The sequence below is a fragment of the Lutjanus erythropterus genome, chromosome 22 (assembly GCF_056507025.1).
Source record: "Lutjanus erythropterus isolate fLutEry1 chromosome 22, fLutEry1.hap2, whole genome shotgun sequence".
Classification (NCBI taxonomy): domain Eukaryota; kingdom Metazoa; phylum Chordata; class Actinopteri; order Lutjaniformes; family Lutjanidae; genus Lutjanus; species Lutjanus erythropterus.
The window spans coordinates 27,749,286-27,763,295 of record NC_139338.1 but is presented as its reverse complement, the minus strand read 5'-3'; the positions used below and the strand labels follow the sequence as shown (position 1 = coordinate 27,763,295).

At 40.8% G+C, this 14,010-nt stretch overlaps 1 protein-coding gene across 1 annotated transcript in view; it reads right to left on the bottom strand.

Moving 5' to 3' along the window:
* cpm (carboxypeptidase M) overlaps positions 1 to 13,810 on the bottom strand; it is a 51,648-nt gene extending 37,838 nt beyond the window's left edge. Inside the window, exons 1-3 of the mRNA XM_084710528.1 lie at positions 13,685 to 13,810; positions 8,912 to 9,100; positions 5,865 to 5,962 (exon numbers count right to left, since the gene is read on the bottom strand). Of these exons, the coding sequence (XP_084566654.1) occupies positions 5,865 to 5,962; positions 8,912 to 9,086 (273 nt within the window). The 5' untranslated portion in view covers positions 9,087 to 9,100; positions 13,685 to 13,810. The remainder of the gene's footprint in view (positions 1 to 5,864; positions 5,963 to 8,911; positions 9,101 to 13,684) is intronic.
* Between the last annotated feature and the right edge of the window lie 200 nt (positions 13,811 to 14,010).

Genomic DNA, 14,010 nt, shown 5'->3' with positions numbered 1-14,010 from the left:
GATGGAACTCTAAAAGGGTTCTCAGTAGAATCTCCTGAGTGAGCACTAGATATACTCCAAAGATATATTCCAAGGGTTCAAAATTAAACCCTGGGTTCTTAGTAGAACCCCCTGGGTGGGTCCTAGATGAAACCCTTGGAATATGAAAGGGATATGGTAGAACCGCCTTGGTGGGGTTCTTGTCAGTACCCTTAGAGGACGGAAAGATTCTGGATAGAACTCCCTGGTTGTTTTCTAGATGAAACCTTGGAATATGAGAGAGTTATGGTAGAACCCCCTTGATGGGTTCTTGTTGGCACTCTTAGGGGGCAGAAAGGTTCTGGATAGAACTCCCTGGGTGTGTTCTAGATATATTCCAAAGGTTTTTTTTCACCCCTGGATGGGTTCTAGATGAAATTCCTGGAATACAAACTCTGGGTGGGTTGTGGCTGGCGCTCTTAGGAGCTGGACAGGTTCTGGATAGAACCCCCTGAAACAGTTCTGGGTGAAACTATAGGTACTACTACTGGTGACACTATAGAAGGGTTCTCTATAGAACCTTTCAATGGATGTTCTGGGTAAAACCTCTCCTAGATGGTTTAAGGTATAACCCTTTATGTTCCAGGTGGAGTCTTTTTAAAGGACCCTGCTGTGGGGACAAGCCGAAGAACCCTGAATGGTTCAAGTTAGAACCTTTATTTCTCAGAGTGAACAAAATAGAATTAAGTAAATATGATACTTAATATTTTAATAAGCTAAGATTTAAGTCTTCAACACGTTAATGGTTTTAGATTTTTCCTTTAAAAAGAAAAGTACAGAACAGCAGCCTCATCCTGGGCTCTCAGCCTGAGGATTTAGGTTTAACTCCCTAAAAAGTGAGGACCTAACAAACTGTCCTTATTTTCCTTTTTTCCAAAAATGTCCTCACGTTAAAGGTTTAAACATCGGTCCTTTCGTAGTCCGTCTGCAGTAGCAAATGGTGCTGACATGACGGTGTTAGTGCAGTAAAGTCTCTTTTACTGTATATAAATGCCAAAAAAAATGTATCCGCTCAGTGTTTCAGCTGTAAAAATGCAGCCAATCACAACGAGCAAGGTCACACATGGAAACAATTATGGGTCTCCATATGTACTTATATAATGTCAGCACATGTTCTCAAGGATGTAGGTGTGACTTCAGAAGTGGAACACAAACTGGTTATTGTGCTGCTCATAATAATCATCACGAGGGAATTCGTCTTGTGACTGAAGAAGTTTCAGGAGACGTCTTAGGACTCAAAGGATTTCTAAATGTGACCTGGTCAAATTAACTTTGGCCAGAGGAAGGAAAATTCCTCCACAATAGTAGTTTAAGAAAAAATATCCAAAGGGCGTGTTCACAGCAGCCTTGTTAGGTCCAGCTGAGCGTTTACCGCTTCGGTTTGGTCCGGAGCTAGTCTTGCAAAGCCAGACTTCTCTCCACACCGCTCTGTCTCTGCGCATACACATTATGCTTTCGGGGAAAAAGCACTGTGCTTTGATGCATTTCTTTAACCCAATCACAAACGTCTTGGGCGGAGCTAAGCCCAGGATGCGGCAAAGACGCTGCTGCAAATTAGCATCGAGGAGGGACTTGTGTTGGTGGAACATTTACATGTCGGGAGGCGAACTCTGGCATAAAATCGACTTCAGCACTGTGAAAGAAAAGGTAACAGCTGTTAGCTTGTTTGTGTACGTACCGTTGGTGCCCCAGATGCTAATTTGCCAGAGGTTGGTCTTGTTTCTTGGGGACTTTGAAAAAACATAATAGCAAACGCCTCTTCGTTTCTTGAAAACTAGTTCCTGGGTATAAAAGTTCTGGGTATTTTGGGTGCAAATGTGACATTTGTCTCAGCAGTTTTCCATTAGGAACAGTCTGATCAGCAATGGGAGGTTTGGGGCAGTTTGTCCTTCAAGCAAAGTTTAGATAAGAAGATGAAACCAGTCCGGTGTTGTTTACGTTGTTGTGCATTAGCAGATGTAAGCTAACATTCAGTGTTGGACAGGTGGGCCTCACTTGACATGTCCTCAGAAACAAACAGCTCCAGAGTGAAAAAGACAGAGCGAAGCAGCCTGCTGTGTGCAGACTGCAGTTGTCTCTTTTTTAAGCACAGGAAACTCAGCCCTCAGTCGCCCACACACACACACACACACACACACACACACACACACACACACACACACACACACACACACACACACACACACACACACAGACACACTATGTTCTTTCTTTAAAAAACACACAATCAACGTTAGGAAACAACAGATACTGTGAGCAGATAATTGCAGAAAGGCTCCAGTTATCATGTGATTCAAGATTTCACACTTCGTTCTCAGTGCTCCAGGGTACAACTTCCTGTGGTTGAAGTGTCGTCTGCAAACAGCTTATTTGGTGAACCAAAAGTCCAAAAGACAAGTAAGTCTCTAGTCTCTGCACTCAGTCAAGTCAAATACCAAGGACTTGAAACTTTACATTTCAAGTCCTAAACAAGCAGAAACAGTTACCGCTCTGTGTCGCTTCAAATGTTGAACAAAGTTGGAAGTCTTTAATTTTCAGCTTGCCCTTTTTTCATACTGCGACTCATTTTTCGTTGGCCACCTCACAGTTTTTGTACGTGGAGTGGACGGACGCAGCAGTGCAATTGTCGGGATGGACGCTGGAGGAGAGCAGCTTTATGTGATTGATTAATTATTGATGGATTAGTATAGAATCAGGGAAGGACTAGACAAGCTTGTTGCCTCTTCCCACTCTCCTTCGGACATTAAATGTTAATTTTTGTGCGGCGCTGAAAGTCTTTCATTATTCATTGTTTTTTTCTGGCTCTTTTTTCTACATGTAAAAGCATTTGAAATAAATAAATCAAAATCTAAATGGTTCTGTATCATTTTTTCCAGCTGGAGCTCAGTAATGTAACGTTAGTTTGTCATGGTTCCTGCTGCATCCTGATTGGATGCTGACAGATTTCTAATGTTAGTTAGTTCAGGAAATAAGGGGAAATGAATTAATTCATGGATTTTTAAATAACAGACTGTAGAGTCTTTGGGTTTGGAGAAGGTATCAAGTAACCCAAAACAAAAAGACTCTTCGTTCACTGTCATAAATGACAAAAAAAAGCAGGAAATCCTCACATTTAAGAAGCAGGAACTGACAAAGGTTTGATATTTTTGAATGATAAACTGATTATCAATGACAGCTGATAAATAGTCAGCAGATCACAGAACAGGTCAAACATCAGACCGACTGTTTGTTAATGAGTGAGAGGAGTGAGCGGCGTCTCCGTGTGAATTTAAACGAGCGCTGTTCAAACAGAGCTCAGAGACGCGTTGGTTTGTCATTAGTGAACAGGATCAGCTGACAAACAGGAGCGGCACTGATTATTTTCCTGAGAAGTCTGAACTGCATTCCTGTGACATTCTGCAGTTTAATTCATCTGAACATCGATGACAGAAACATCCTGACTCCTCTGACCTCCGTCTCTCTGACGGTTTGATTTTCCGCCCGACAGTTGACGTCGTTTTCCTCCTGTGTTTCCTACCAGGGTTCAGATGTATGGTCAGTTTACAGTAGGAAACTAAAGCCTTCGCCACACTTCATGACTTTCAAAGATCACTGATCACTGTACTGTTCAAACAACACAACTGTCTGTCTTGACATTAGATGATTAATACTGAAGAAACAGGGTGCAGCATGTTGCTGTTGGCACACAGCTCGAGCTTTATCACCTGGATTTGAAACATTGTTTGACTTTGGTGAATCTGAAGGAACATTTTAAAACACCAAACTCACAGAACAACACAAATTTTACAGATTTTGTAAATGGAGTCTGGTTGGTTTGAAAACAGTGATATTTACAACTTCCCGCTTCTCCAAACTGGGGACATGTCGACTGCCATCTACTGTAGGTTATACACTGACTGTGGATAAAAAGCTCCTACAACCACACTTGAAATAATCCGAACTATCCCTTTAATGTAGAATTAAAGGTGCTGATGTCAGCGTGTTTGTCAGATTCACACAGAAAGATATTTTCTCAGACAACAGACAATCATCTCTACACGACACCTTTTCTACTTTTCCACAGAGGCCACATTCCTGCTGTTATAATGTGTGTGTGTGTGTGTGTGTGTGTGTGTGTGTGTGTGTGTGTGTGTGTGTGTGTGTGTGTAGACTCGCTGAAAAGGCCTTTTTCTGGAAGTTTCCTGCGGGCCGACACACTCCGCTGACTCTGTTTGCTGACTGTGTGTGTGTGACTGTGTGTCCAGGCGTGACTTGTCTATTTAAGGACATTTCCATCCACTTTCACACACATGCAGTGTGGTCAGCGGTGGACCGTCGCCTCGGTAACCAGATGCTGGTCAGAGGTCGCTAAGAGTTTCCTTTACACAGATTTTAAAGGAAATAGCGTTTTAACCAACTTATTCTTAATCCATATTCATTTGTCTGAAATGTATCATAAATTCATTGTTATGATTTGATTTAACTGTTTGTGACTGATTTTCCCACAACAGGTGCTGAATCTGCTGACTCATTCTTGCAGAAAAGTTTGCTTGAAGACAGAATATTTCCCATCACAGGGGATCAGCGACGCATGAAGATCACATGTTAATAAAGCCGATGTCAGAATGCGATGCAGCTTAACCTGTTATCATCCCTCTTCTGACTGACAGGTGAAGGTTGTTTGACACCAAACATCAACTGTTGAAAAAACAACATGAAGTTTGTTGACTGGTAGGGCGGGATATACTTGCTTTAACTAATTTTTTCAATACGCGTCATGCTTCCTTCTTTCCTGTGTGTGTTTGGAGGGATGGTACTCAGAGAATAACACGACATGCACGTAAATGAGAATGCATCTGGCCTTAGAAACAAGACTACAGAGTGCTAACAGCTCTGTGAAGCTGCTAAACATGCTGTTCACCATGGAATTTAATGTGCTAACATGCTAACATTTGCTAGTTAGTTCTTTACACAAAATACAGCTGAGGAAATCAAATTATTGGTGCTTGATGAGCCCCGACAGTCGACTGAGATTCTTCCAGTTGAGCACAGGGAGAATATAAGCCGGTGCATTTATTAAAAGATATCCTCGCTGCCACATGCGCTGTTGGTTGACAAGTTTCAGGCTGATGCGTGAAAATCTAATGTTTTTACATCACAGATGATGAAGAAAAGCAGTAAAACACAAGTCTAACTGTAGGCTCATATAAGAATTTACTGTAGCACGTCGAATATTACAATAGAATCTCCAAATCTGATTCTACTCTTAGTCGGGGACAGCCCTTATGTATTGTAATTTACCCCTGGCTCTACTATTACGCCTGTTTGTTAAGAGTTATTTTAAACAAAGAAGACAAACGTCACTCGTCACACCAACAAATATTAATAAAATATAACAATAAAGACGGTCACAAAAATCCTTATAGTTATAAGAATGCGAACGCAAATACAGTTAAAATCAGCATCTGTCACTACAATGTGAAATGAAATTATAAACCACTAATGTTTGGTTGTAATAATTTATTTTGGTTCACTGTTGACGGTTCGACCTGCAGTCAGCTGAATATTTCCTGTCAGTTATTGCTGCTGTTGTTCGTCATAAATCCACAGATTTGTTTCATAATGTCGTCTAATACTTTAATGTTGACTCAGCGTACTGTTCATTTCAACAGAGATCACCACACACACACTCACACACACACACACACCCAGCCTGTGGTCTGAATGCAACAGTGTGTGTGGAGTGTGTTTGACTCTGAATGGCCTTTGTTGATCTCTTTAGTCTCCTTTTAGTCCCACTTCCTGTCAGCAGGGAGGGGTCCTGTGTGTGTGTGTGTGTGTGTGTCTGTGTGTGTCTGTGTGTTCACCTCGTTTCCATGCATGTTGGCCACATATTTGAACTCGGGGATGCCGACGGTGTGACGGCGAGGACTCAGACCCAGAGCCAACACCCACAGCCGCTGACCTGAGAGACACAGTGGACACAGTTTTACATTCAGACCAGTTTCAGTTTGAGTTTCTGAGGGAAGCTGCTGAGGAAAAAGTCCTCAGCAACCGAAAGTGGCTGGAAAGGAAGGATGTGCTGCATTTTCAACACAGGAAAAAACACAACATGCCACCACAATAATCATTTTATTTTGATCATGGGAAGACAAAACTGTTCGATTAATCGCCCTGTTAAGTATAAGTACAAAGTATTCTTCTAACTCAGACTATTTACTTTTTAACTGTTGGTGTTTAATACATTATCAACAGCAGCGTTCAGTCTAAAGGAGCTTCTGTTTCTCCAGATCTTGGAGAAATCTGCTCTGTTCTGCTCTTTGGTCACAGTCAAGCCAAAAGATTTAGTAATCTGAGTGTTTGTAATTCATTACTTCCACTCTTGGGAAGAAGGACTGTTAAACTATTCTGACAGAGGTTTGAGAAGTACGTCCGAATGAGGAATCTTCTTCAGGCAATCAGTGGCTCTGCTCCGAAACCTGACGAACTGAACAAACACTAAACAAACAAACAAAGCCATGTCAGGCAAATACATCAAACAACTAATCAGACAAAAGTTGAAAAAGAGCTAAACTATTAAATTATTTCAAAGTATTAAGCAGCTATTATTGATTATCATTTAATTTCTTCTGCAAAAATGTCAGAAAATTCTGTTTTCAGCCTCTCAGATATGAAGATAAGCTGCTTTTCTTTGTTTATTATCAGATTAAACTGAATATCTTTTGGTTTAGATAATGTTTTTTTAAACCAGTTTAAAGATGCTTCTCTTTTCCTTCTATCCAAACAACCAGAGGTCTCATATCTCCTCACTCGTTTTCGACAACAAAAACAAAAAAATAAATAAATAATGATAATAATAATAATAATAATAATAATAATAATAATAATAATAATATTATATATATATATATATATCTCATATATAGTCAGAACCTTCAAGTCTCAAGTCATATGAAGTTCTGGTGACCGACCACAGATTCCACGATTAAAAGATGTTTAAAAGATTGTCATCGACAATATAAAGTAGGAAGGTAGAAACTGACAGCAGTGTTTTCATGTTAAATCCCTTTTTTTCAGCCTTCTGGTTCATCATCTCTCACCACAAAAACAGCCTGAAAACACTTTTCTCTGTCATTCTGGAAAAAGTTTCACATTAATAGATGAGCAGAGTTTAATCTTTAAGCTCTGTGACTCACCTCACACCGGAGCTAATATTTACCCAGAGGAGTTCTGGGTAAATATTAGTGACATACACATGTGGTGTTTGTTCTCAACAGGAGGTGGAAACGCAGAAATCACAGCGCGGTGACTTTTATTTTGAAGTGTTTTTGTTATAATGTGCTTATGCTGTCGTTTCCTGTGAAAAACCAGGTTTTATATTGAAAGGTTACAAACACAGGGAGCGAACCGAAGTTTTTCACACCGTCACTGAGCTGCTGCTGAGGATCTTTAATGAGTCAACGTTTCCACGTAAACACGACGACTGTAACTATTATGAATGTCAGAGCTGCAGGTAAATGAATGAACCTCTGCAGGCTTCAGCAGGTCTCACACACACACACACACACACACACACACACACAGAAACACACACACACACACACACACACACACACACTGAGAAACACACACACACACAAACCATCGAAAAGTAACGAGTCACCACAGCAACATGAGGGAAAAACTGTTGAGCTGCAGAGAGAAAAGGTAACACACACATGCAAAAACACAGAAACACACACACAAGTTGGACGCAGGCCAGCTGGCGTCCTGGATTACCACAGATTAGCTCTGTGTGTGTGTGTGTGTGTGTGTGTGCGTGTGTGTGTGTGCGTGTGTGTGTGTGAGTGATTAGCCAGATTAAGGCGTCCCAGATTAAAAATTAACCGCTGTTAACAGTCCTGTTATATGATCACACAAACACCAACAGGCAGCCGCGGCCCAGTCAGTGTCCTGGTTGTCATAGTGACTGACGTCTGATAAACAATCTCTCTGCATGGAAAATTCAAATTTATAGTCGTCACATGATGAATGAATTTGGCAGCGTTACCTTCCGTGTTCACTGATTTTACTCACGAGTGCTCATAGATGTTCATGAGCGCAGAGCAGCTGACCACGTTTGGCTGCTTTGTAGCTGCGCTGCAGGTTGTGTCAAAATAAAGTAAGGGACTGGATCAGACAGAGATGCATCACTGCAGGCGCCGCTGCTTTAAGAACCGTCTTGCAAAGCACTTTGGGCAAAACAGCTGGTGCGCCTGTGGAGCGGGACTGTGTGCGCAACCAGTCAGTAAAATAGGATTACACTGACTGACATGATTGTGACTCGATGTCGTGAAAAGTGGAGGATATTCTTATTTTTATGCAAGTCTTAAAAAAAAACAAAAAAAACACAGGAGGCGAGGAGAGCCTGCAGACGGAGACCAGAGGAGACGAATGGTTTGCTTTTCCACAAATCTGATCAACCATCATAGTTTCCAGGAATCGTAGCAAACATCATCTCAATAAACTGACTCAATGTTTTATTATTTACAAGGTTTGTGACTGTTACTGATGTTAACAATGCTGTGCACTTTATATTTTCTGTTTTTGTCCTGTTTTGACTCAGTTTGAACTCCTTCATTGTGGAAAACCCTTCAGATGCTTCTTCATTTACAAATAAAGCAGATTTTGGTAAAAGTTTTCTAATCTTTTCTAGAATACTCAGAACAGAGTGCACTTTTATTCTCCCTTAAAGATCATCATTTTATTTGCATTTCATTCTCAGAATCTGATGGCTCACAGAATATGATGCAACACTGTTAGCTCAACTCTTAATTATGGGATTTGCTCCTGAAATTATGACACCGTAAATCATAATTATGAAAGAAGGTCATATCTTGCTACATTATTTTGACAGGCAGGTGTGTGCGGTTACCTTTGACCGACTGGCCGATGCTGTACAGGTGTGTGATGTCGGGGTTGGAGGCGTTGGTCTGGAGGAGGTACTGCTCCATCTCACGGTTGTTGTGGTAACGAAACTCCAGCGTCGAGGCGGGGGTGAGGATGAGGAAGGGGAGGAAGAGGAGGAGGAGGAGGAGGGGTGATGACATCACTGCAGTGTGACCTGTGGGAGGAGAAAACAGAGTCGACAGATTTAAAACACAGGTAAGATCAGTAGGTGTGACGCTGGATGTTGATGGAAACGTCAAACTGATGAATCTGTTTTTTCATCTGTCATTCGTTTCTGTTTTCTTTTGGTTCTTTTCAACAAAACTTTTAGACAGAGGAGAAAACTGAAGAGAGTCTGTCAGACTGAAGGACAGCAGACGTCAGACTCATGATGACTTGTGAAAAAATTGCAGGTTTAAAGGTTCGTCTAAACTTCTGTTTACCTTCACCGTTACTCATCAAAACAGTCTGAATCCCTGTGGCTCCTCTACAGCTTTTTCATACACGTTTTAACTTGGCGTGTCAGGGATTTGCATCATTACGTCAGCGTTACCTGTGTGAAGGTGTGTCTTTTGACTAATGATGTGTTGGTCTTCGGTCGAGCCGCTGCAAAACCGTGAACAAACACTTATGGCCTGATTTACTAAGATACAGAATAAAGAGTAGTAAGTTACACATTCATTCTAACATCAACTCAGAATAACTGCATACATGACAATGACTGTGTGCTTCACAGGTTTCTGCCATGAGGAGTTCGGATGAAAAGCAGAATGTCTCCGAGCACAAAATGAAATTTGATCCAGTGGAATGTTACAAAACTACACGGGAGAATATCTTTGACAAAGTCAAGAATAACAGATGAGATTTAGAGAAGATGGCATGATATAAGACGGAGAACGAAAGAAAAATGGGCCTATAATAACACAGCTGTATCTGGTCTGACTATGGACATAAATGTCCTGGCAAGGAGGATCGAAGACACAGTGCAGGCAGTGGTGAGGTCTCTCAGTCCAAGTGGTCCCACAGCGGAGGAGCCGGGGACTGGAGAGGGAGGACAGGAGCACACTGAAGGAAAGGAGAGTACTGAAGGAAAGGAGTGTACTGAAGGAAAGGAGTGTACTGAAGGAAAGGAGAGTACTGAAGGAAAGGAGAGTACTGAAGGAAAGGAGTGTACTGAAGGAAAGGAGTGTACTGAAGGAAAGGAGAGTACTGAAGGAAAGGAGTGTACTGAAGGAAAGGAGAGTACTGAAGGAAAGGAGTGTACTGAAGGAAAGGAGAGTACTGAAGGAAAGGAGTGTACTGGGGAATCAGTGGGTTAAAAATCCCGTCCCGTGGAGACACAAAATTTTTCTTGTGGGTCTGGAGCTGAAAATATTTGGATACATGATATAAATTCCTATTGTTGGCTCTCAATACATCAGAAACAAAATACTTGATGAGAATAAATATAGAAAGATCTTCTGGTCCAACTTCACAGTTGTGAAAACTTCCTGCCTTTCTAAATATCTTTGTTTATGAATATCCCTGTATTTTGGTTTCAGGAGCTCCTGACAGGCATTTCAAACCATTTTCTGCCACTTCTTGTAATTGATTAGTGGAGAAAATAATTGCAAGATGAAATAATTGTGAGTTACTGTCCCACTTCACTGTGTCTGAAAGGAACAAAAAGATGTGAGGAGCTCGATAAAACCTTTTGTCTGTTGGATGACGGCTGCGCACTCGAAGAAAAGCAATTATCTTGTGCAGAGGCATGCTGGGAAGTGAGATCAGAGAGTTAACAGCTGTGCAGGAGCCATTCATCGAGAAATTTAGGAAGTGGAGGATGACTTTTAAATTAAACCTGTCAGCAGAGAGAAAATGATCAATTTAGATACGACTGTTCTCTCTGAGGACATGTTAATCTATTCTAAAGATCTGATTCATGTCTGTTCGGTCCATTTTTATCTTTAAGAACCTGCTGACCTCTTCATGCTGTCTGTCCTGAGCTGCTGCTGCCTGTTTCTGTTCCTGTCAGGAATTTAAGCTGATGTGTGTACATGTGTAATTACAGCTGTGTGCAGCGGTCTGTGGTGTCTGTAGGTCCCTGCAGGAACGCCGTCAGTCTCAGTGGGTTATTAGATGAGTTAACAAACAGGTTACTGTCACTGTCTGCAGCCTCGCTCCTCATATTTTAACTCTTCACTGGGTTTTCACGAACTCACCTCAAACTTTTATTTGTTTTTCTGTATTTTACCTCATTTGTTTTTTTATTCTAGTTGAGTCAAACGAGTTTAATTTCTTTCACTCTGTTCGGTTTCACGTGGATCATCAGAGCATTGGGCCTCATGCAAGAAACATTTTTGTTTTCTTATCTTAAATTTCTCTTACTTTTGCTCGTACGAACGTGTCAGATTCAGCAGACGCTCTTAACTTAAGGGACAGTTCACCCATAAATGAAAATTCAGTCATTATCTCCTCGCCCTCATGCTGATTGAAGGTCGGGTTTAGTTTTTTAGTCCACAGAAACGCTGCTGGAGTTTCACAGGAAAACAGTGATGCAGAATCTCCCAAACAATGGAAGTGAATGGTGACCAGTTTTCAAGCAGAAAAAAACAACTGGAAAAAAAAACTAAAATGCCTCCATACTGCTCGTCTGGTTTAATCCAAGTCTCCTAAAGCCCCAACGTGCCGTTTGCACACCGTCACACCACACACACACACACACACACACACACACACAGTTCAGACAGTGTGCACATGAATGTGGCTCCAAGCTAAAGATCTACAGTGAAGATTCAGGATAAAAACGTGGTGAAAATAACATTTTTTTTAGTCAACTTGGCATGTTTGGTCTTTAGGAGGCTTGGATTACAACAGACGAAGAGCATGGAGACATTTTATGTTTTTATTCTGTTGTTTTTTCACATTCAAAAACTTGTCACCGTTCACTTCCATTGTCTGGGAGATTCTGCAGTCTTATCTTATTCAATCAGCATGAGGGTGAGCAGATAATCACTGAATTTTCATTTCAGAGTGAAATATCCCTTTAAGAAAACTGTGTAAATGATCCAGTTGTGAGCATCTGACTGCACGTGCATGAGACTTTTAAATTAGCATAATTAATGTCCCAGTAATACCACATAAGGCTGCGCATCCTGCTCCACACGTCAGGAAGTGTTCATTCATGAAAATGGCATCAAAGAGAAAAAAAAATAAGAACTTTAGGAGTTTGGAGTTTGATGTTCTGCTTTCAAAGAACCATAAAGGAAAATCTGTCATTTTAACAGCTGATAAAGCAAAGAAACAGGAAAACGAGTGCTGTTAATGCCGCGTTACCGGAGAATCGGACTGTCACTGAAATAAAGAAGAAATATCTCGATATGAAAGACCTCAAAGAAAAAAAAACGGGTCAAGAGGAGGTTTTCTTCATGGACACAGACGACAGAGTGAAGACGTTTGTCTGGACAGAGACTTCACAAACCTGCATGTGAAGACATACAGCCATTACACCTGACAGCAGGAAATAATACATCATTAAATTAATAATTATAGGCTTTATAACTAAATTTACAATTATGTTATCATTTGAAATGTAGTCAAACAGGATAATTATGAATATTGTCAATATTGTCAATATTTATCAATATTGTGCACCTGCAACGTGGAACAACTAGAACTTTAACTGGGCCTGGAAAGTTGAGCCCGGCAAAATTCTGTCCGAACCCGAACAAAACCCCTCCCTCATTAGCAAATTTCAGCCCGAACCCGATTACAGCCCGACATTTTCCGTAACAAGCTTCCCTCTGTGTACCAAACGGTAGGAGCTGGCAGTGACGGGGACAAAACATGGTGGAGAACTGGAACTGGCAACAACAAAACTGGAAGGAAAAATGAACTGATAAAAAACAAACAAAAAAACAAACAAAAAAAAAAAAACAAACACGTCAACCCACGAAATATGTGAGAAATTTGGCCAGAGTTCAAGTTGGATGCAGTACAGTAATTGTACAAAAGGACATTCTGAACCCTTAGATGCTTAAGATGATCAAAATGAGCTTCAATTTAATATATTCTGTTTATTTAAAAGTTCATGTTCATCATTGCCAACATTTGTGTTAATTTATACCAAACAGGCCGTCATGAATATTTTAAAATTCATACAGACATGCTATTTTAAGTGATATTTACATGATTGTGTTTTAAATTAATGTTAATCAGTTAACAGAAGCAAACAGGTGGTACCGGGATAAGAAATACCTTAAAATGCACCACCTGGATTTCATATAACTTGTTATATGTTCTTGTAATTTGTGTAAGTTTCAGCCCTTTTTTTTTCACAAAATATCTGTACTAAAAACAGGCATTTTTTTTTCTAAGACTCATACAATTTATAAAACTTTCCCACTTTTCTATCTGAACCAGAACACACTGACGACATAAAATCTATTCACTTTGTTTAAGTTTATTTGTGTGAGGTCGAGCCACACTTTTAAGGAATAAAATGCCCGGATGTTTAAGTTTGTCTGGTTCAAACAGTCTCTGTGTAACTGAGAAAAATCCACTAAGTGTTGCAACAGTCCCCAGTCTCCCCTACTGACCAGTTGCAGATCTTATAGTAACATCACCATCAGATCAGTGACTCCTGAACACACACGGTCATTAAACTGAGGTCCACTAACACATGACATGCTACAACTCTGACAGGAACGGTCCTACAGCGGTGAAGCGCTGATTATTGATCGATTATCGTCACTAACAAACAGCTGATCAGAGGTCTTACCTGTCTCTGTCCGCTGTCCGTTTGTCGGTTCGTGTCTCCGCTGACACAGAGTGACCGGACTGCTGCTGCTGAACACTTTGAAGAAGAAGAAGAAGAAGAAGAAGAAGAAGAGTATATCTGTCCGTATCTGTCTGTCTGTGTGTCTGTCGCTTCTTTGAATGAATGTTACTTATTCACCAGCGGGTCTCCCTCTCTCGCTCCAGGAGGGGCGGAGCTTACAGAAGTGTGTGTGCTGTGCGCAAACACACAGATTCAACAGGTTTATGAATGAAACTCACTGATGATTCATTCAGTTTAACACGGAGGAGAAACTCAGAAATTAATTT